The 24,936-nt window shown below is 38.1% G+C and overlaps 1 protein-coding gene across 1 annotated transcript; it reads right to left on the reverse strand.

The window, feature by feature from the left end:
• Positions 1-17,436: 17,436 nt before the first annotated feature.
• Positions 17,437-18,062, reverse strand: LOC126751801 (uncharacterized). Its single transcript, XM_050462338.1, has 2 exons — positions 17,985-18,062; positions 17,437-17,907 (listed from the first exon to the last, which is right to left on the reverse strand). The coding sequence occupies exons 1-2, from the start codon at positions 18,060-18,062 to the stop codon at positions 17,437-17,439; spliced, it is 549 nt and encodes a 182-aa protein (XP_050318295.1).
• Between the last annotated feature and the right edge of the window lie 6,874 nt (positions 18,063-24,936).

Consider the following 24,936-nt stretch of genomic DNA (forward strand, 5'->3'; position numbering starts at 1 on the left):
AAGTGAAATTTGGCACAAATGATCGCATTAGGGAGGGGCATATTTGGACGTAATTTTTTTGGAAAAGTGGGCGTGGCCCCGCCCCCTAATAAGTTTTTTATACATATCTCGAAAACTACTATAGCTATGTCAACCAAATTCCATAGAGTCGTTTCCTTCAGGCATTTCCATATACAGTTAAAAAATGGAAGAAATCGGATAATAACCTCGCCCACCTCCCATACAAAGGTTATGTTGAAAATCACTAAAAGTGCGTTACCCGACTAATAAAAAACGTCAGAAACACTAAATTTTACGGAAGAAATGGCAGAAGGAAGCTGCACCCAGGCTTTTTTTTTTAAATTGAAAATGGGCGTGGCGTCGCCCACTTATGGACCAAAAACCATATCTCGGGAACTACTATACCGATTTCGATGAAATTCGGTATATAATATTTTCTTAACACCCTGATGATATGTGCAAAATATGGGTGAAATCGCTTCACAACCACGCCTTCTTCCTATATAACGCTATTTTGAATTCCATCTGATGCCTTCTCTGTATAATATATACATTAGGAACCAATTATGATAGCGGAATAAAACTTTACACCAATACGGTATTTGAAAAATATGTAAATGACTGATAATGAAATCTCGATTATCACTTTATCGTGCGAGAGTATAAACTGTTCGGTGACACCCGAACTTACCTCTTCCTTACTTGTTTTATTTCAGGCTGCACAAAAAATCTTTTAAAATTTTAAGATTTTTTCGTGGATTTAATTATATTCTCGTGAAATATGACTGGATTCAAACCTTCAAGAATGTAAGGCATACCATAAAATTACTTTCAGTTCTAGTAGACGATTACTCTCAAAATTTCAGCCGAATCGGGTTCGCAGTTTTGTTTTGATGAAGTGGAGAAGACGTCAGGATCCAGGAGTTTTGCAAATTGAAAAAAAAGCAATATCGATTGGTAGTTTCATTCATACTTTTAATAAAACATGCGTTAGATCGCTGCGAAACCTTCGAAATATGCATCTGCTGATACACATCAGAGACAATGCATTGGTCGAAACAGTGAACTTCACAGCGAACCTGCGCCGAAAAAGACGAAGGTTGTCCAAACGACTGTCTTCTAGAATACACAAGATGTAATCTACTTTAACTTTGATGAATAAATAAAACCTCATTCTTCCGCCAGATTTCCAATGTTCTCTTGTATGCTAAATAACTACTGAACAAGCCACATATATTACGGTACAATAAACTCTTACTTGCTAAAAAATATATCACAAGAAAAGCAGTTTCCTCTTTCACAACTATTCATAAACAACACCATTTTGTGATTCTGCTCCTTTCCTTAAATAATAATACTTATAAATAATAATCTGCATTATTTCTTACATAAATTAGGGATAGATTAGCATAAAATAGAAATCCTTAATTACAGATAAAATAATTAAATACTTTACAAAATCCTGTAAATTTCGCTTACATATTCCTAAAGGGATTCCCAACGATTACACAAATCTAATAAAATAATTGAAAGCTTCAGTTCATAAAAGTGTATGTGCGTATTATTCGTGGATTCGTTCACATATTCGCACACATTTCCGGTAGCTCACCCGAACACTATAGTTCGCAACAGAAGTCGTACTTAAATATTTCAATATATGTATGTATGTATATACACGTGCATCGTTCATATACATATACATATGTATGTATATGTAGTATATAAGTTCATAAGTAAATAAATATGTATGCGTGTACGGCAAATTTGCTAACACAAGTGTCCTGGCCTCGTTGTGCAACGAAGCGAAACAAGTGCCTAGCTTAAATCCAAAGTGCTGCATGGCCCCACCGTTAGTCAAAAATAGCAACACGCGAGAGAGTGCTTGTGCACACGAAACTCCTCTGCCACTCATTCTCCATGCCCCACCCCCTACCTACCGAATGCTGGTTGTTCCTATAGCCCAAGGGCGGAAGAGCAACAGTAACAGTTTTGCAAATGCAATAACAATGACTGCCAGCTGAGGCTAACAGCGCCGGTGAGTTGTGAGGCAGTCATAAATGTTATGTGTTGTAGGTGAAATGGCCGTGCACACACACACACGCAGACTTAGCCGTAAGAGTAGGACCAAATTGCAATAAATAGCATAAGTGATGTTGCGCAATTGGCAAATAAGGTAAATAAAATTAAGGAGAGGGATAATCGCTGCCGGTCACGTTATTTGCTCTACCGTGATAGCCTTGCTGTTTTTGGTGTTGTTGTTTTTGTTACTGTGTATATGTAATATGCGAGAGCAGCAAATACCTCAGAGAGCGCCACTAACGCGTCAGTATTTGTGCTGAACAAGGGAGTTGAATGAATGTATGTTTAGCAACATGTTGCTAAGAAACTTGTTGGATGTCACGTTGCTGAAATGAAATTTATGGCGAATATTTCATACACAAATACAAACACACGTACAGGAATACGCGCAGGAGCATGAATTGAATTGAATTCCTACGCCAATAACAATACAATATATAGAGTGTTAATATACACACATATGTATATGTATATGTATATGTACAGCAATTGCCAACTAAATGGAAACAAAATTTCCGTCCTTGCAGATGATTACAGAAGAGATAACGGTAAATGTTCGTTCTACATACAAAAAAACAAAACAAATGGTTCACTTCCGTTCCAAAATAAACAGGACTTTTTGAATCTCTATGTCGACTGGTGCGTTAGAATCAGCTATCTTTATCGATTGTCCAGTGAGAATTTCATGACATTTCATTGATTGGAAGTGAAGTTATTGCGTTTTAAGTGCCAGTATGTTTGTGTTATCGGTGCGAAAATGAGCTTCGAACAAAGAGCCAACATTTAATTATGTTTTAAAATTGGTAAAACTTTTACCGAAACGTTTCAATTGATGAAACAAGTTTATGGCGATGATTGCCTGTCCCGTAGCAGAGTGCACAGGTGGTTTCAACGTTTTCAAAGTGTGCGGGAATTCACCAAAACTCAGCCGAAATCATCATTGAAATTCATGAAAATGGAATTGAACATCTCCAAAACATCGATTTATCGCATTTTGACCTAACATTTGGGCTTATGAAAGGTATGTGCACGGTTTGTTCCGCACAAATAGACTGACGACCAAAAATTGCTCAGAATCCAACATTCGATCGACGCTTGTGATCGATTATTTGACAAAAAATCACATTTTAACCATTAACCACTACTCGTATTCACCTGATAAGGCACCGTGCGGCTTCTTCCTTTTCGGAAAAATGCATTTGCCCATGAAAGTAAAGCGTTATGCAGACGTAGAGGCCATTCAAAAGGCTTGCATCGGCTAACTGGCGACCATACCGGCCAACGAGCTAAAACACACGTTCGACATGCTTTTGGGCCGTGCAAAAAGCTCTATTGAAGCAGAAGGAGTCTGTTTTGAATAAAATAAATTGATTTTATCGAAAAAACCATTTGTTCTGTTTTTTTTTTAAAGTCCTGTTTACTGTGGAACGCTCCTTGTAGTATTGGTATTTTATATTGGCAATGGTTGAGCTACGGAACGCTGGTGCATAACAAGTAAATTCTTCTAAAAAGATGGTATCATTTTCACATTTTGGATCAATTTGATTCTGAAATATTAAAACCCACTGACACTCATCGTTCTGTTGAGGGATTCCTGAAAGAAAGCATATTACAAAATGTTTTGGAAATTTTTTTTTTACGTTTTTGTTTATTTTATAATTATTTTATCATTATATCGTTATGATTGGAAAATAATAAAATTTGTTGCCAATAAGTTGTCAACAACTGTGCTTATAGCAGGAACATGTTCGCCAGAGTATTGCGTTATTAAACGTATTTGTTGTAGTCGCCATTGTTGCATCTTCCCATTTCGTTCTTTCACCAGAAATATCCACTTTGCTTTTATAGTCGTTATTTATGCTTCACTCCAACGCACTGTAGTACATTATCGTTAGTATTTTATATTTTATAGTCAAAATAATATCTTAATTCCCAGCAGTGAAGAGGTTTAGATCAAATTACGTCAAATGTTTTATAAAGAAGTAATATTAATTTTTTTTAAGTTGGCATCTCTGGATAACGGAGCCTTACGCTGAATGTGAGAAACAAAGGGATTACTTTCAACATCGTTATACTGTGAGACCCTACGAAATGTATATTTATTATTTTATTATACTATTTCATTATGTTGCACGGTTATACCCTTTGTTCACCTAACGGTTATCATCAAGTGATAAAATTTGGAACATAATACTTCTTTGACATGTTGCAATTCCTGGTACCGCCTATAGAACTCCAGATCTATTTCCAGATCCAGTCAAATTGTTTTCTAAAAAATTATAAAAACAGCCTAAAGGGCTATATTTTTCATTTGACAAGTCTTTAATGAAACGCCTTATTAATTAAAAAAGCAAGAACTTGTCTAATTTATAGTGTTTACTAACATTTATTAGAAATTTATCCACTGTTCCACATGTTCGTTCAACCAATTCGATTTCCACGACGGTCAGCAGCTATTTGCGAGTGGGCGGTTAGATGCGTTTGCTGCCGATGCGATAACGACATAATCCGAAATTGATTCAAGTGCCAATTTGGAGGAATTACTCAATGTCGAAGCGATATTTCAGCTACTGTTTTCCTTCGAGCAACTGCCCCATCCCACGCACACTCCCTCATTGCAATTTCATGTTGCTGCTGCGATTATAGCAAGGCGAGCGACTCGGAGTGTTTATTTATTTCTACCGAATTGGCCAAAGAGCGATTTAACTGTTTGCTTGTTTGAGCTTATTTATGTTGTTTGTGTGCGTGTCATTTTGTTGCTGTTGGTTGTTGTTGGTTCTTTTGCAATTATTCTGATTGCTTTTCTCATTGATGGCGATGATCCTTGTTAAACGTTTACTCAATGTAATGGAGATTTTAAAATACGCCAATAAGTATGCATGGCACATGAGTGGATATATGTACATATGTACCATATATGAATACATGTGTGCGTGTTGGCAGATAAAATTTATTGAATTACTCTGAAATTTTAAAGATTATAGCGATAGCTGTAGCGTTAAATGCATTTTAATTTAGTAAATAATAAATTTAGATTAAAGAGGAGTTGTAAAATAGAGACAACGTGGTAATTTCAGCTGGAAAACCAACAGTAAAGTACTTCTATAGAGTCAGCAAAAATTATCAATCACCTTTTGGTTCGCTCTCTGCATTTTCTACCCTAATTCACTTGTAATGGCTGGGGGAAGTTGGCTGGCTGTGTCTATTGCCGTTTCCGTTGTAGTAGTAAGCTTAACAATCTTAATCGCCCTTGTATTGCAGCCCCGACGACCACATTTTCCTCGTCTTTTACTCTCGTTTGCACGTCGACTGTCAAACGCTAACAGGCCGTAATGAACTCATTTACAGTTCATAATAATACGAAATTACAAAAAATATACACGCAAGTCTCCAAGCTAGACCTGGCAGCAATTAAGGACACTACAACAACACAAACAAGGCGTGTAACACTCGTAGTAGGAAATTGTAAAATGGAAGTATTGCCAGATTGTGATGCTACTCCAGGTTATTCTTTTTAAATCAAAATAAAAATGCTTCACCATGTAGCAACAAAACGATTGGGCTTCTCTTAGAGCCAGAGCAACTAAACAGTTTTAAAATTCTCTAAAATTGAGAGAAGCCAATATTACTCACGAAAGAAAGATGGTTTTAAATTAGGGAGTCAAAATTATGATTTACAATTCTTTCGTCACCTACTATTCTAAAATTTTAATAATAGTATTTTCAGATTATAAAAAATACAAATGTCCGAGAAAATTATCAACCGAAAATATCTTAACATCTGGTAAGCACCTTAACAGCATCATCTGTTTCAGGGGAGGGCCAGTGGTAAAGCAACAAAGTTCAATTGGTTGTAATAATGGCAACACAAAGTAACTCAGGCGGATGACGAGTTAATTTCAAGAGCGCACTCAACAGCAACTTCCAACAGAATCACAGACGTAACCAACGCTGCGACAGCAACAAAATGCCATTACTCTTCTTAGCATAGCTGTAGCGCTCACACGAAGCATGAGGAATTATAAACGGAATAGTAGTGGGAGGTTGTCGGGACTTTGAAGAGACAGAAGAAGCGTTCGTGTACCAAGGACATACGTATGAAAACGGAATCTCAGACGAGTGCAAGCGACATTCATTGACTATCATCTGTCAGAAGTCTCAATGATTCAAGATCCTCGAAGAGGAATCATTTGTATGCACAAATCAAAATTTTCAATAGCTCCTGCTCTATTGTAATTTCACTTCGATTTGAGCACTCAGAATGTTAGAGCTTTTTTAAGGGTGTATTGAGTGACATTTCGATGGTAACTACTTATCTATGTGTGAATGTGCGCTTTCTAAGTTTGACTACAATTGTATCATTATCATTTTTGTCTGCAATATTCGTTAATCCATTCATTTCATTTTATTAAAACACAATGGAGTTGATGTGATGATTAAATGTAGATACATACCATTAACGATACAAAAATACAAAATTTTTATACTCTCGCAACCAAGTTGCTAAGGAGAGTATTATAGTTTTGTTCACATAACGGTTGTTTGTAAGTCATAAAACTAAAAGAGTCAGATATAGGATTATATATACCAAAGTGATCAGGGTGACGAGTAGAGTTGAAATCCGGATGTCTGTCTGTCCGTCCGTCCGTCCGTGCAAGCTGTAACTTGAGTAAAAATTGAGATATCATGATGAAATTTGGTACACGTATTTCTTGGCTCCATAAGAAGGTTAAGTTCGAAGATGGGCAAAATCGGCATACTGCCACGCCCACAAAATGGCGAAAACCGAAAACCTATAAAGTGTCATAACTAAGTCATAAATAAAGATATTAAAGTGAAATTTCGCACAACAGATCGCATTAGGGAAGGGCATATATGGACGTAATTTCACTGGAAAAGCGGGCGGGGCCCCGCCACCTACTAAGTTTTTTGTACATATCTCGGAAACTACTATAGCTATGTCAACCAAACTCTATAGAGTCGTTTCGTTTAGGTATTTCCATATACAGTTCACCTCCCATACAAAGGTTGTGTTGAAAATCACTAAAAGTCCGTTAACCGACTAACAAAACACGTCAGAAACACTAAATTTTACGGAAGAAATGGCAGAAGGAAGCTGCACCCAGGCTTTTTTTAAAAATTGAAAATGGGTGTGGCGTCGCCCACTTATGAACCAAAAACCATATCTCAGGAACTACCTCACCGATTTCAATGAAATTCGGTATATAATATTTTCTTAACACCCTGATGACATGTACGAAATATGGGTAAAATCGGTTAACAACCATGCCTTCTTCTAATATAACGCTATTTTGAATTCCATCTGATGCCTTCTCGGGTTGGGGTCAAAATTCTGCTTTTTTGGAAATTCTGCATTCATAATTCCGGAAGTCGGAACACCGGGAATCAAAGTTATGGAAGTCAATATTCTGGAATTCAAAATTCTGGATAACGAAATTCTAAATTGCAAAATTCTGAATTGCAAAATTCTGAACGGCAAAATTCTGTAATTAGTGATAGTTTAGTTTACTATGTACCTACATATACATACATATATGTTCTGACTAAGCAATGTGTTACTGCAATTTCATTAATAAAAACGTGCTAAATATTTTTGTGAAATGATGGAAAATATAACTGTGGTGAAGTCCAATAAAGGAAAATACATGTTAAACGTCGACGGCTACTTCTTCTATGTATTTGGAACGAAAAAATAAGAAAACATTTAACTGGACTTGTTCTGAACGAATTAAAAACAAATGTCCCGTGCGTATTGTCACACAATTCGATGGCTGTGAACATGTTATACGAAAAAAAAAGAAATGAACATTCTCATGATCCATTAATGTAGTATCTATTTGATCTTTATTTGTTAATAATGTTGTTTTTTGTCTTTCCGATAAACATGTTTGAATTTTGGAATCATTTTGGAGGTTATGTTTTGTTTATGTGATATTATTAATTAAATTTATATAAGATACACGATTTGGCTCAAATTTTGGGGAAAAAATTTCCAGAATTAATTCTGGAAAACGTAAATTCCGGAATTATGAAAAACCAGAATTTTGAAATGCAGCCAAAAAAGCGAAGGAATTGCGGATCTTCGATTTCCAGAAATTTGTCGACCCAGAATTTTGATTCCGGAATTTTGACTTCAGAATTTTAATTTTAGAATTTTGACCGTTTCCCTGCCTTCTCTGTATAATATATACATTAGAAACCAATGATGATAGCTGAATAAAACTTTACACAAATACGGTATTTGAGAAATATGTAAATGACTGATAATGAAATCTCGATTATCACTTTATCGTGCGAGAGTATAAAATGTTCGGTGACACCCGAACTTAGCCCTTCCTTACTTGTTTTTTATAGAAATGTATTTATCATTTGTCTAAAAATATTACCAAAATGTTACGCTTTCTTCTAACAAATACAATTCGAATGAAGATTCCTTAACCATTATAATGAGACAAAAAGGAAAATATTTTTGAATAAATGTATCAACAAAATAAATCGTTCGTTCCAGAGTAGATTAAATTGATAAACTAGGAATGCACCGCGAAATTAGGTCCTCCCAAATCACAAAGACTCACCTAGCCCCAGCTATTGCTAAAGCCCAACATGCTGCTAGCGATGTGATCGCCGATTTTGGAAACATGTATCCAAGGGCCTGCAACTGCGTCTTCAGACTGCTGTGAGTAAGAAAAATATTTGTATAAAGCTCTTATTTTTGTACGGATCAAATCTGCCTATTTTATTAACGGTATTAATTTATCTTTTACTTAATGACTATAATTCCCTTGAGAAAAACGAGTTGGTTGCAAGCAAGCAATAACCATCTTGCCACATATACGCATAACTGTTATAAATTTTGTAGTACTTCCTAGTACACCTAACAACATCCCTCAGTCCTAAATAGTGCATATTTATGGGTATATCACTGGATATACACCTTTGAATAGGTTCACCTTAAATCCATTGTTTATCAGCTACCGAAATTAGATAAAAGTCATTAATGGTTAAATTTTGGTAGTTTTTAATACATCCACAAATTCCATTTTCTGCTATTTACGTGACTTTGCTTCACTCAATTTTGATATTTGTTTCGAATTTTCCTTAGAGCTTTATTTGCTTTTGCCATGAAAATAATTGTCCACATAAATGTGATTTATGATATTATATTTCGATATTTGTTTCTGTTGCTTTGTATAATGGATACGTTTCGATTAGGCTGACATAAATTACATTTGGTGCCCGACATTATTGAAAAGGATCAAAGTTTAGTGAATTTGCTGTTAACTTATATGATTGCTTCTCGACAGGAAATCAACTGTAAATATTTATTGTCTTTCATATTAAACGCTCAGCTTATTTCAGGGGTTTCAAATGAATTGACGATAATCAATTTGGAAATTTCTACAAAACGAAAATATATGTATGAGCGATACTAAATATGTATTTAGGTGCGTGTTAATTGTTTAAGCGAGTTGTCGTAAATTAAAGCATTTCAATTATTTACATATCAGAAAATAGTTGCATTTATGACGCATTTGACATTCATCGACTTGATAAGGAAATTTCCTACATACATTTATCATTATACATATCCATATATGTATATGTACATATTCCGCCGCAGACCCTTGCATTGTGTCCGTCAATTCCTACCCGTAACAGGGTGGGAATAGATTTCGTATTAGAAACCGATCTTGTAATATGTTGGTACGGCTTATTTAAAATCGATGTGTGAGCACATTGAAATCGTTAAATCAATTTTTACGGTTTCCCGATGAATCTTCCCACCGTATTCAGCATTCACTCGCTCTTTGATTTCACTGTGCGAGCACCCTTCGGATGGCACTCGTATATTAAGCAGTAAATGATAACTTAATAATCTTGCTTTGACTAGTTGGTGATTTATAAAGTCAATGTCTATGACTATAAAAAACACTCAACTTGCCCTAATAATATGTTTTTTTCGGTTGTCAATGCTTACCCTATGGCAAGATATATGTATATTGGTACAAGAGACAGAGTATAAAAGCTAAGATGTCGCTTTCATTCCAATAGTAAACCTTTGTCAGTGTAAAATATACTTATGTACTAACCAACAAGTAAACTAAAAATAATGAAAAAAGGTCTTGTTGTTTCAGAGCCAATGTTCTCCAGAACTTATTGCACTGATTACACTGGTAAACATTGTTTTTGTCACATGAACTTTGTTATGATTTTTATACTCTCGCAACAAAGTTGCCAAAGAGAGTATTATAGTTTTGTTCACATAACGGTTGTTTGTAAGTCCTAAAACTAAAAGAGTCAGATATAGGGTCATGTATACCAAAGTGATCAGGGTGACGAGTAGAGTTGAAATCCGGATGTCTGTCTGTCCGTCCGTCCGTCTGTCCGTCCGTCTGTCCGTCCGTCCGTGCAAGCTGTAACTTGAGTAAAAATTGAGATATCATGATGAAATTTGGTACACGTATTTCTTGGCTCCATAAGAAGGTTAAGTTCGAAGATGGGCAAAATCGGCCCACTGCCACGCCCACAAAATGGCGAAAACCGAAAACCTATAAAGTGTCATAACTAAGCCATAAATAAAGATATTAAAGTGAAATTTGGCACAACAGATCGCATTAAGAAGGGGCATATTTGGACGTAATTTTTTTGGAAAAGTGGGCGTGGCCCCGCCCCCTACTAAGTTTTTTATACATATCTCGGAATTTACTATAGCTATGTCAACCAAACTCTACAGAGTCGTTTCCTTCAGGCATTTCCATTTACAGTTTAAAAATGGAAGAAATCGGATAATAACCAGGCCCACCTCCCATACAAAGGTTATGTTGAAAATCACTAAAAGTGCCTTAACCGACTAACAAAACACGTCAGAAACACTAAATTTTACAAAAGAAATGGCAGAAGAAAGCTGCACCCAGGCTTTTTTTTAAAATTGAAAATGGGCGTGGCGTCGCCCACTTATGAACCAAAAACCATATCTCAGGAACTACTCGACCGATTTCAATTAAATTCGGTATATAATATTTTCTTAACATCCTGATGACATGTAAGAAATATGGGTGAAATCGGTTCACAACTACGCCTTCTGCCAATATAACGCTATTTTGAATTCCATCTGATGCCTTCTCTGTATAATATATACATTAGGAACCAATGATGATAGCGGAATAAAACTTTACACAAATATGGTATTTGAGCTGAGGTAACCCTTGTAGAAAAATTGTCGTGATCGGACTATAACTTTTCAAGGTACCTGATATCGAACACGAAGAACTCAGTGCCTAACCTAACATAACCTAATTTTTCACCGAAAATATCGGTAAATCTCTCAGACATTTTCATGTAATTCAGAGGGCATCATTTTTATACTCTCGCAAAAAAGTTGCTAATAACAGTATCTCGATTATCACTTTATCATGCGAGAGTATAAAATGTTCGGTGACACCCGAACTTAGCCCTTCCTTACTTGTTATTTATGTTGGTGTACCCTCATTAAAAATATATAACAGTTTTGTTTCTATCACATCCAGTTTTCTTGTGACAGCTACATATTCATTTCTGACCTCATATACGTTTCTTTGTTTACATAACTGTATTTAGTCGACTGTGTAACTATTGTGTTTGCTAAATTACATTTTATTTACATTAGTTAGATCGTAAATATGCCACGAAAGTGTTTGAACAACCCGGACAATTTTTGTTATGTGTGTGGAGAATTAACGTTTACATCTCAGCGTCGAAATTTCACATCACTAATTGAACAGTGCTATTTAGACTATTTTGGGTTTCCTGTGAGGAATCAAGACAAATCCTGGGTTCCACATAAATGTTGTGTAACGTATGTGATGCTCCTTTTAGGTTGGGCTAAACAAGAACCTAGACATTTGTCATTTGCTATACCAATGATTTGGACGGAACCAAAGGATCATGTAAGTGATTGTTATTTTTGTTTGACTCAAACAAAAGGTATTACTACCAAATCCAAACACACCATCCAGAATCCATCTACCCATCCTACATAGTGCCGAACTGCCGGTGCCTCCAAATCGATCAAAAAGTTAGAATTCTAGTCCGGAATTTGTTCTCGACCCGCCACGTAAAAAGCCCCCCCAATGAAAGATTACCAACTGCCTCGGATGAGAGACCCCCCTTTTGATGACGACCATGGAAAACGAAATAAGGACTACGATATAAGGGCATGCACCTGGAATATCCGGACCCTTAATTGGGAAGGTGCCGCTGCCCAGCTGGTTGATGTCCTCGCGAAAATAAAGGCTGACATCACCGCCGTCCAAGAAATGCGATGGACGGGACAAGGACAAAGACGAGTAGGTCCTTGTGACATTTACGACAGTGGCCATATAAAGGAGCGCAAGTTTGGTGTTAGATTCGTGGTGGGAGAGAGACTCTGTCGCCGAGTTCTATCATTCACTCCGGTGAATGAACGTCTAGCCACAATCCGCATCAAAGCGAAGTTCTTCAACATATCGCTGATTTGCGCCCACGACCCGACTGAGGAGAAGGACGATGTGACTAAAGATGCCTTCTATGAGCGCTTGGAGCGCACCTATGATAGTGGCCTCCGTCACAATGTCAAAATCGTGCTTGGCGACTTTAACGCCAGGGTGGGCAAAGAAGGTATCTTTGGCACAAGAGTCGGTAAATTCAGCCTCCACGAGGAAACAACCCAAATGGGTTGAGGCTGATCGACTTCACCAGAGCCGGAATATGGTTATCTGTAGTACTAGATCCAAGCATAGAAATATTCACCAAGCTATCTGGCTGGCAGTGTTCTAGACGTGCGTACACTCCGAGGTCCTAACATCGACTCGGACCACTATCTTGTTGCAGCCAAGACTCGCACCCGCCTCCGTGCAGCCAAAAACACACGCCAACAAACACAAGGAAGAGAAGCTCCAATCACAACGGACAGCCGAACAATTTTCTAGTCGGCTTGCACTCCTGCTCTCTGAGAGCACTCGTCAACAAATCGGTATAAGGGAACTGTGGAGCGGCATTTCAAATTCCTTACGCACAGCTGCAACCGAAACCATTGGTTTTCGGAAAGTGCAAAAGAACAACTGGTACGACGAGGAGTGCCGTGTCGTAGCGGAGAGAAAACAGGCTGCCTACCTCGCAACGTTACGATCGACCACAACAAGTGCGGGATGGGACAGATACCGACAGTTAAAGAGGGAAGCGAGACGCATTTGGAGACAGAAAAAGAAAGAGGCCGAAATGCGTGAGTACGAAGAGCTTGATAAGCTGGCCGACAGGGGTAATGCTCGAAAATTCTACGAAAAAATGCGGCGGCTTACGGAAGGTTTCAAGACCGGAGCGTATTCCTGTAGAACCCCCAAAGGTGATCTAGTCACTGAGGCCCAGAGCATACTTAAATTATGGAGGGAACACTTCTCCAGCCTGCTGAATGGCAGTGAACGCACAACACCAGGAGAAGGAGAACCCGATTCCCCAATCGATGACGATGGAGCAGACGTTCCATTACCCGACCATGAAGAAGTTCGAATAGCAATTGCCCGCCTGAAGAACAACAAAGCGGCAGGAGCCGACGGATTGCCGGCCGAGCTATTCAAACACGGCGGCGAAGAACTGATAAGGTGCATGCATCAGCTTCTTTGTAAAATATGGTCGGACGAAAACATGCCCAACGATTGGAATTTAAGTGTGGTATGCCCAATCCATAAAAAGGGAGACCCCACAATCTGCGCCAACTACCGTGGGATAAGCCTCCTCAACATCGCGTATAAGGTTCTATCGAGCGTATTGTGTGAAAGATTAAAGACCTGGCAAATCAACAACCGACCAGATATTCACCATGCGCTAAATTTTGGAAAAGACCCGTGAAAGGAGAATCGACACACACCATCTCTTCTTCGATTTCAAAGCTGCTTTCGACAGCACGAAAAGGAGCTGCCTTTATGCCGCGATGTCTGAATTTGGTATCCCCGCAAAACTAATACGGCTGTGTAAACTGACGTTGAGCAACACCGTAAGCTCCGTCAGGATCGGGAAGGACCTCTCCGAGCCGTTCGATACCAAACGAGGTTTCAGACAAGGCGACTCCCTATCGTGCGACTTCTTCAACCTGCTTCTGGAGAAAATAGTTCGAGCTTCAGAACTAATTAGAGAAGGTACCATCTTCTATAAGAGTGTACAGCTGCTGTCGTATGCCGATGATATTGATATCTTTGGCCTCAACACCTGCGCCGTTAGTTCTGCTTTCTCCAGGCTGGAAAAGGAAGCACAGAATGTGGGTCTGGCAGTGAACGAGGGCAAGACGAAGTATCTCCTGTCATCAAACAAACAGTCGTCGCACTCGCGACTTTGCTCTCACGTCACTGTTGAGAGTCATAACTTTGAAGTTGTAGATAATTTCGTCTATTTAGGAACCAGTATTAATAGTTCTGCGAAAGATTTATGGTCCTTTGCGCATTGGTCACGGCGAATATCGCATTCGATGGAACGATGAGCTGTACGAGATATACGACGACATTGACGTAGTTCAGCGAATTAAAAGACAGCGGCTACGCTGGCTAGGTCATGTTGTCCGGATGGACGAAAACACTCCAGTTCTGAAAGTATTCGACGCAGTACACGCCGGGGGAAGCAGAGAAAGAGGAAGACATCCACTCCGTTGGAAGGACCAAGTGGAGAAGGACCTGGCTTCGCTTGGAATATCCAATTGGCGCCACGTAGCGAAAAATAGAAACGACTGGCGCGCTGCTGTTAACTCGGCTATAATCGCGTAAGCGGTGTCTACGCCAATTAAGAAGAAGAAGAAACACGCTTGGAAAATTTGTGGTGATTTCAAAGTCATTGCACTTTTACTTGGACTGCAGATTGGTTATACGAAATTTTGCTGTTTTATTTGTGAATGGGACAGTCGAGACAGAAAAAGCCACTATACAAAGAAAGTGTGGCCCAAGCATGAATCACTAACTCCAGGCTATAAAAATGTTAAAAACTGGATGCCAAATATTCAAGAAAATCATAAGTATCTATTAGATATTGGGAAATACTTCTGTAAGTGTCGCTGAATTTTGCACTTTTTACGAAAATATGTATATATTTTGATGTCAGAAGAAAACATGATGTCTACATTTTTTTCCATTGATATATTATTATTTGGTGGCCCTAGTATAATTCAAAATTTTATATAAATTATATATTATATAAATTTTATATAAATTTTCATGTGACAAAAAAAAATTACAAATTTGTTGACCAGTGTTATCTGAGTTCATTCAAACTCAGTGTCCCTGCACTAAAAAAGTCCAGTTTTCAAGGGACTCCGTGGAAGTTCAAGTCGAATTAGTGTCATCTTGAATAAACTCTTGTACAATTTATTTTCTTGAAGTGAGTAGATTTCTTTTATTTTCAAAAACTTTCGCTTTCAGCAAAACAATGTATTAGTTTGTAAAAAAAGTCTTGCGGTATTTGCGCTAGTTGGCGCTGAAAGCGCGTAGTTTTTTTCGTCGCATCGGGTCATGCTATATCTTTTTGGAAAGCTCATTTCACGCGCTAACACGTGTTTGATTGATTGTCGTTCGTGAGTTATGACGTCGCAAACATGGAGCAAAATAAAGAGAAAATACGGCATATTTTACAGTACTACTACGATAAAGACAAAAATGCATCTCAAGCCGCCAATAAAATTTGTGCAGTTTATGGACCCGATACAGTTTCCATTTCCACCGCACAACGATGGTTTCAACGTTTTTGTTCTGGTGTAGATGTGGTCGAAGATGCGCCACGCTGCGGAAGGCCTGTCGTCAGAAATTGCGATAAAATCGCTGAATTGGTCGAAAGAGACATCGGTCAAGAGCTGGGCATGAGTCATCAAAAATTCATTTCAATTTCAATAAAAAAAAATCAATAAAAATACCGCAAGACTTTTTTGACAACCCATTATTTACCAGGTATTAGTTCTCGCATATTGGTTTTTGAACCGTAATACTAACATCAAAATTTTTGTAATTTGTTTGCCGTTCAAAAGAGTGTAGGTGATTCGTATTCGCTTGTAATTTTGAAATCGTAACGCGATTCTATTGAGGAAAAATATCTAATAGTATAATAATTGAGAAATAAAAGAAAAACCTCAGAAAACGATTAGTCGTTAAAACTCACCGATCAACGCATATGCTTGTTCCCAATACTGCAATAACCAAAAAAGGGCTAAGCCACTGATCTGTCGAATGAATAGTAGTCGTAACACTTCCAAAGCCAACTTATTTTTCCAACTCTATAAAGCACGTCAATGCTTAATGTTGCATCACATTCAATTATGAGTCGTTATTTAAATGTGCCTACGGCGTAAGGTGATTTAATGAGTACAATAATTTTAATTGGATTCCTTAATTCTATGAGGCAATAAATTATCCGAAGATTTTATAATATCGCAAACAGCATTCCATAATTTCGGTTCTACTTTGAATTTTACCCTTATTTTTCTGACAAGAGTGTTTCCAATTATTTAGAAAAATTAATATGTAGTATGTACATCTATAACTCACTATTCTACTCCTAATCAGTACAAACACAAGTAAAGCGAATTCCATCAGATATTACTTCTTCTCATTTCATTGTACCATGTGTACATACATATGTATATGCTGTTTTAAATGACGTACGATTAAACATCGATAAAGTCTCCGATTTGGTCACATGAAGGCAAATATAACTGTGGACAATATTCAATACCAAAATGATTTAATGTTTAGAACTACGAGTAATATGCAAATTTGCTTTCTTACAGATCCATTAAGCCAAAAATGGGTCTCATAGCTAAACAAAATTTGGCTCGATTTTGTCGGATCTTTTTGGAACTTTTCAAGAGCCCATAGAGCGAAGCGAGAGCCTTCAGTTCTTGCAAAAATGATATTTTTACACTTTCAATTTAAGATCTCGACGTAAATGTGTCAAATCGTTCCATACGCCGACCCCAGTTGCTGCGAACGGCACCGAATCGACTCTCTACGGCTGCTATATTTTCTTCACTGTATGCTGGTCCTGGTCTATTCGGTCGCATATTATGCAATAATGTACGCCGATTATGTTGACAATTAGTTGAGCGAAAATTTGAACGATTTGTAAACGTTGTTCAAGCCCAAGCCTTTCCATAATGAAATGCCAAACAACACTGAACAAAAATAACATGGCATGACTATTGAAAAAAGTACCTATACTTGAATCACCCTGTTACTATTGAAATTTTATTTAATATTGGAATATGTAAATACACATGCATTTCACAATTTTAAACAGTATGTGAAAATTATTTAACGCTTTAGTTCAACGTCGAAAGCAATCGTAAACTAATTATAATTTATATAAAGTGGTTATCTGCATATCGAGTACTTTTACCGCCAAACTGCTCACCTGTGCCACCTCTACATAAAATCGATAAAAACCAGGCTCCAAAGAATTTACCAAGGGATTTGTTCCGACTGTAAGATTTGTGATATGGTACTCGCCCGGTTTCATTGGACATTCCAGTTGCGATAATGTCGTTGGTGATATGTTAAATAATGATTGGCTTAAATATTTGTGATAGCTGTTGGCAAGAAATTTACAAACATCAATTTGGCGTAAGTGAAAGATATTTTGATAGCTTGTGCTCTCTTCGATTTTCCGTTTCAATTTCAAACTCATTAAAAGATCGTGCGTTCTCAGTGGTTTGAAAAGTGTAGCATGTATATCGAATTTAGTACCGTTATCGTGAATTAAAGTTTTCAACGCGACTTTGTCACCATTTACATGACTCCTAATACTCACAATTTCGAAGCTTTTCTGCAAAATTATCAAAAATGTAAACTAAAACTGTTTTCGCAAATATTTCAAATATTTATTTTCTTTAGTTTTCTTACTGCTTTCACTTGTTGATGGTTTAAGTAGCAACACAGCAGTATGAAAACCGCACCAGAGAGCGTCAACGATGTCATCATTTCATCGATCGCGGATACAATGACTGCCCTCTACCACATTTTGTAGCATATTTCTGGTTTTCAGTTTAGCAAACATTTTTGTGCGTTAATGAGGCTTTCAAATTAGTGGCATTAAATTAACGGCATCAATAAGCTTATTTCGTTAAAACGGTTTTATATGATCTCGTCACATGTTGGGTAGATATTTGTATTCATCTATCAGTCATTTTAATTCCATAAAACATCAAATGATCAGAATAGCCAGACGTACAGGGTTTGTCCGGAAAGTAATAGGACTGAGTCGATTAAAAAAATTATTGAACCAATCGTTACAATTCTTTAAAAACTTTCAAGATAGGCTCCTTCTGCGTCGATGCAGCACTGCCAGCGCGATTTCCAAGCATTGAAGGCGTCACGGAAAGCATTCTCCGGAATAGCCTTGAGAGCCGTAGTGCATGCTGCTTGGATCCCCTTCCATCGGCTTTTTCAGACAAGGAAACAAAAAAAATCTGGGTGCCACATCTGAGCTGTAGGGCGGTTGCGGAAGCGTTGGTATGCCGGCCTTCGTTAGGTAGCTGTTCACAAGAAAGGCGGTGTGAGCCGGGCGTTGTCGTGGTGCAACTTCCAATCGGCTGCGATGTCTTGTCGGACGCGATTGACCCTTCGTTTGAGTCTCTTGAGGACTTCCACATAAAACTTGGCTTTGACCGTTTTTCCAGGAGGAACAAATTCATGATGGGCGATGCCTTTGATGTCAAAACAGAAAATGAGCATCGTTTTCACTTTGGATTTGCTCATTCATCAACGACCTCTTCCCGGCCCTCCAAAAAGGCCCGGTGTCACCGAAACGCACCACTTCTTGCTAAATTAACATCTGGACAAGCCTGCTTGATGATACCAAACGTCTCTGTCGCAGATTTACCGAGCTTCACACAGAATTTAGTCGCGTACCTCTGCTCTAACGAACGCTGCCTTTTCGGCATGAACCACTCACAGAAAAACGTCGTGTGAAAATGTTTGTCCTAACTCTTCAGGTCCTCGGAGACCCCTCGTTCGTTAACTAGGAACGCCCTCTACCAGAATACAGTCGGTACGCGCAAGCGCGAAGTACAGTCACGGCGGAAGAAAATCAGTCCTATTACCTTCCGGCCAAGCTTCAGCCAAATCCTACGATTACAATAGTAGAATAGTCAATAACTGTCTACACTACACTATTAGAGTCATAAGTTTGAAGAATAGCGTTAGTAAGGTTTCAATATCTGGCAAAGTTTTTTTTGCAATAATCAATACCTGTTCATCAACCACCTGTCAGTTAAGTTACGGTAAACTCTTCTAAAAGGAGGAGCCTTGTTTTGTTTATAACCAGAGCACGAAATAATAGCTCTCAGCTATAAAATTCATAAGACAATCAGTTTCATAAACGGCTCTCAGACGGAGGCACTTTTATCGCACATTTTCAAAAATATATAGCTTAAACTAGTAAGGAGGGGCTAAGTTCGGGTGTCCCAGAAAATTTTATACTCTTACAACTTACAGGAATCAAAGTTCGAGAAATTCCTTTAGGCAAATGTAGAAGTTGGGACTCGAATTGACCCGATTTGATCTACTTTTCCCAGTAACACATACTATCAACTTGCCTCATACTAAAAAAATTTTCCCCGAGATTCATTAAGATACCTCACATACCATCACCAATTATATGGAATAAACTCACCCGGATGCTATATATTTGTTATATGGGGACTAGATCAAGTTTTCTCTCAATTTTATCTATTTAGGCACACAGCAAGAAAACACGCTCTCTCATTTTCATTGGAATAACTGACATATTTGCACAGGTATGAAGTCACCCGAAAGTTCGAAAATATTTATATTAGAATATGGAGGCTCTTGGAAGTACTTGGCCGATTCAACCCATTTTTAATAGCCATAAATACTGGTATCAGGAGAGGATTTTCTGCGAATTTTTATTATATATCCCATACAGAGACCAATATTTTCGGTCGAAAGTCAGCTTAGATACTGGAGTTCACATTCCCGATATTTGGGGTTTGAACAGTTATCATCAAGGTATCTTAATTTTATACGTTTTCGGTCAGTCGTGGCTGCCGTCCGCCCACGATCGTAATCATCTGCGAACTCCGCCTCACTTTTTTGTCAAAGATCATGTGTAACAAGTTTCATCAAGATATCTTAATTTTTACTCAAGTTACAGCTTGCACGGACAGACTGACAGTCACCCAGATTGATCATTCTTGTTTACACTCGGGGCCACGCAAACCTTAACACTCGAAATTTTCAAGTATTGTGCATATTTGACTACATTTTATAACGGTACTTTTTTATTTAGAAATATGTTATTCGATGCTATTAATCAATAATATTAAAAATTAGAAACAAAAAACATTGAGCTGTAGATAAATCAATTGAAAGATAGCGTAATAAACTAAAAACTATAATTATAATTAGATAATATAATTTAGTTTACTTATGCTTACTAAAACCATAAAAAAAACAAGTAAGGAAGGGCTAAGTTCGGGTGTCATCGAACATTTTATACTCTCGCATGATAAAGTGATAATCGAGATTTCATTATCCGTCATTTACATATTTTTCAAATACCGTATTTGTGTAAAGTTTTATTCCGCTATCATCATTGGTTCCTAAAGTATATACTCGCATTATACAGAAAAGGCATCAGATGGAATTCAAAATAGCGTTATATTGGAAGAGGGCGTGGTTGAGAACCGATTTCACCCATATTTCGTACATGTCATCAGGGTGTTAAGAAAATATTATATACCGAATTTCATAGAAATCGATCTAGCAGTTCCTGAGATATGGTTTTTGGTCCATAAGTGGGCGAGGCCACGCCCATTTTCAATTTTTAAAAAAAGCCTGGGTGCAGCTTCCTTCTGCAATTTCTTCCGTAAAATTTAGTGATTCTGACGTTTTTTGTTAGTCGGTTAACGCACTTTTAGTGATTTTCAACATAACCTTTGTATGGGAGGTGGGCGTGATTATTATCCGCTTTCTTCCATTTTTGAACTGTATATGGAAATGCCTGAAGAAAACGACTCTATAGAGTTTGGTTGACATAGCTATAGTAGTTTTCGAGATATGTACAAAAAACTTAGTAGGGGCGGGGCCACGCCCACTTTTCCAAAAAAATTACGTCCATATATGCCCCTCCCTAATGCGATCCTTTGTGCCAAAGTTCACTTTAAAATCTTTATTTATGGCTTAGTTATGACACTTTATAAGTTTTCGGTTTTCGCCATTTTGTGGGCGTGGCAGTGGGCCGATTTTGCTCATCTTCGAACTAACCTTCTTATGGAGCCAAGAAATACGTGTACCAAGTTTCATCATGATATCTCAAGTTTTACTCAAGTTACGGCTTGCACGGACGGACGGACAGACGGACGGACGGACAGACAGATATCCGGATTTCAACTCTACTCGTCACCCTGATCACTTGGGTATATATAACCCTATATCTGACTCTTTTAGTTTTAGGACTTACAAACAACCGTTATGTGAACAAAACCATAATACTCTCCTTAACAACTTTGTTGCGAGAGTATAAAAAAACAAAATTGAAGAAAATCCCGAACGAACGAAAAAGTCCAAAAAAATTTAAGAAAGTATAGTGGTGAGGTTTGCGTGGTTGCGAGTGTATAGCCCTCTATTTATTTCGCTTAGTTTTAGGTGATACATACAACCGTTAAGTGAACAAAACTATTATACTCTGCAAGAGCATAAAAAAACTAAACAAAACACGTTTTTAAAGCACTTTAAACTAAAAAGTGAAAATTATTTATTTATGCGATGGATGGGACAAGGACTGAGGAACTGCTTGTGGCCATGCAAAGGAGCGCAAATTCTGTGTGGGATTCGTGGTGGGAGAGAGACTCCGTCGCCGAGTACTGTCATTCACCCACATTTAGAAACAATCCGCATAAAAGCGAAGTTCTTCAACATATCGCTGATTTGCGCCCACGACCCGACTGAGAAGAAGGACGATGTGACTAAAGATGCCTTTTATGAGCGCTTGGAGCGCACCTATGAGAGTGGCCTCCGCCACAATGTCAAAATCGTGCTTGGCGACTTTAACGCCAGGGTGGGCAAAGAAGGTATCTTTGGCACAACAGTCGGTAAATTCAGCCTCCACGAGGAAACAATCCAAATGGGTTGAGGCTGATCGACTTCGCCAAGGCCGGAATATGGTTATCCGTAGTACTAGATTCCAGCATAGAAATATTCACCAAGCTATCTGGCTGTCTCCGGATCGAAACACCACCAACCAGATCAATCATGTTCTGATAGACGGAAGACACGTCACCAGTGTTTTAGACGTGCGTACGCTCCGAGGTCCTAACATCGACTCGGACCACTAACTTGTTGCAGCCAAGATACGCACCCGCTTCTGTGCAGCAAAAAACACACGTCAACAAGCACAAGGAATGTTTCACGTCGAGAAGCTGCAATCACAACAGAACGATTTTCTACTCGACTTGCACTCCTGCTCTCTGAGAGCACTTGTCAACAACTCGGTATAAGGGAACTGTGGGACGGCATTTCAAGCTCCTTACGTACAGCTGCAACCGAAATCATTGGTTTTCGGAAAATGCAAAAGAATACTTGGTTCGAAGAGAGGTGCCGTGTCGCAGCGGAGAGGAAACAGACTGCCTACCTCGCAACGTTACGATCGACCACAACACGTTCGGGATCGGATAGGAACTCTCGGTATGTTGAAGAGGGAAGCGAGACGCATTTGGAGACAGAAAAAGAAAGAGGCCGAAATGTGCGAGTCTGAAAAGCTTGACAAGCTGGCCGACAGGGGTAATGCTAGAAAATTCTACAAAAAATGCGGCGACTAACAGAAGGTTTCAAGACCGGAACATACTTTTGTATAACCTCCAAAGGTGATCTAGTGACCGATGCCCAGAGCATACTAAAATTATGGAGGGAACACTTCTCCAGCCTGCTGAATGGCAGTGAAAGTATAACGCCAGGAGAAGCCGAACCCGATTCCCCAATCGAGAACGAGAGAGCAGACGTTCCATTTCCCGACCATGAAGAAGGATTTCCGGCCGAACTGATAAGGAGCATGCATCAGCTTCTTTGTAAAATATGGTCTGACGAAAACATGCCGAACGACTGGAATTTAAGTGTGCTCTGCCCAATCCACAAAAAGGAAGACCCCACAATCTGCGCCAACTACCATGGGATAAGCCTCCTCAACAAACTGATTGGACCCTTTCAGTGTGGTTTTACGCCTGGCAAATTAACAACTGACCAGATATTCACCATGCGCCAAATATTGGAAAAGACCCGTGAAAAGAGAATCGACACACACCACCTCTGCGTCGATTTCAAAGCTGTTTTTAACAGCACAAAAGGGAGCTCAAACGACGAATAGCACTCAAATAGTATTCCTTGTTGACAGTTTGACTGGTCGAAATAATATTGATTTTTAACCTGCTTTGACGTGGTTTTTTCGGCTTCGGCTCACATTTAACGCTAAAACGATATTTAAATTAAAAAATCTTACTACTTTTTGCTCACAGTAGTACATACAAGGGAAGCTAATAAATTCGTTATGAAATTGCACAATTGGCACGGGTTTTTCGTCTTTCCTCGTTGTCTCGCCGCCTAGAAAAACCGGTTTAGGCGGCAAAAAGAATCGTCTCGAATCGTGCTCCAAATACGTAGCGACTGTCTTCAGCTCTTCCCCGCACATGGAATATGTGGATTATGGTCCTTCCCCTAAATTTTATACAGTATACGTCGGTAAATGCAAAATTCATCGATTTTCGTTTTGCCGACATCTCGAAATATTTCATACACCTTCAATTCATAAAAATTGGTATAAGATACTCTATACATAATATGTACTTCCTAACATATTCATTTCCATTTGTGTAAAAATCTAGTTATGTAAGTATTAGGATCAGTGACTTATTTAAGGTGGAACGGACGGACGGTCAGACAAATAGACAAACATACGGAAATCAATTGTCACTTTGATACACAATTTTAGGTACCGTTAGGTCAATAATCCAATTTTGCTCTGAGCAACATATTACATATTAAAAAAAAAAATAGCAACGTTATAACAAACCCGAAATGATAAACCTTGATACCTGACCATAGTGCAGATCACTAAAAGCGTTATAAATGAACAATGAAATACTTCAGAGGTATTCAATTTAACATGTAGGAATGCACAAGAAGTTTTTGTAGGAACCGATTCAAAATTGGACGATGCGCGTGGCACCGCACTCTATTAAGTGAAATCCGCTGGACCGATTTCAACCAATCTCAGTACTTCTTCTAACATTCCTTTATTACAGTGCGAAAATGGAAGAAATCAGACTATAATCACGCCTACTTCCTATTTAACACAATTTTAAATTCCGATTCAATTGATCTAAGCAGTTTGAATTTGTTGTAATCCGCAAAAATTACGGTATTCCAGAGGTTTTCAGTTTTGTTTAAATCTTCCTTTGCGAACTTTATAGTTTCTGTAGACAAACAACATTATTTAAAAATAAGGATGATATTTTACAAAAGCATTTTGGTCTATATCCATTACATTTAAAATAAATCTGATGCTAAAGGCACTCAAATACTCTGCTCGTCATCAAACTTTACTTGCTTATTTGAAAAAACTCTAAGCAAAATGTTTAGCTCAAAGCGTAATTAGCAGTGCAGTTATTTTGAGATGTTTAAGATAAGTTGTTTTAAATAAGGAAATTTAAGGTTGATGTTCATCTCTTTTACACAAAGTATTCACCAGATTTACAATTATAGTTGTTTTTTTAAATGGCAGACCAAGTAATCATTCCTCGGTCCACATTCAATTAACTAATTCGAAGACAATCACTCACTC

The sequence above is a fragment of the Bactrocera neohumeralis genome, chromosome 2, assembly GCF_024586455.1.
Source record: "Bactrocera neohumeralis isolate Rockhampton chromosome 2, APGP_CSIRO_Bneo_wtdbg2-racon-allhic-juicebox.fasta_v2, whole genome shotgun sequence".
Taxonomy (NCBI): Eukaryota; Metazoa; Arthropoda; class Insecta; order Diptera; family Tephritidae; genus Bactrocera; species Bactrocera neohumeralis.

Coding starts and splice junctions, on each gene's coding strand:
- LOC126751801 (XM_050462338.1), bottom strand. CDS start 18,062: ATGATGACATCGTTGACGCTCTCTGGTGCGGTTTTCATACTGCTGTGT. Junction 17,908..17,984: donor ACCATCAACAAGTGAAAGCA/GTAAGAAAACTA, acceptor ATAATTTTGCAG/AAAAGCTTCGAAATTGTGAG.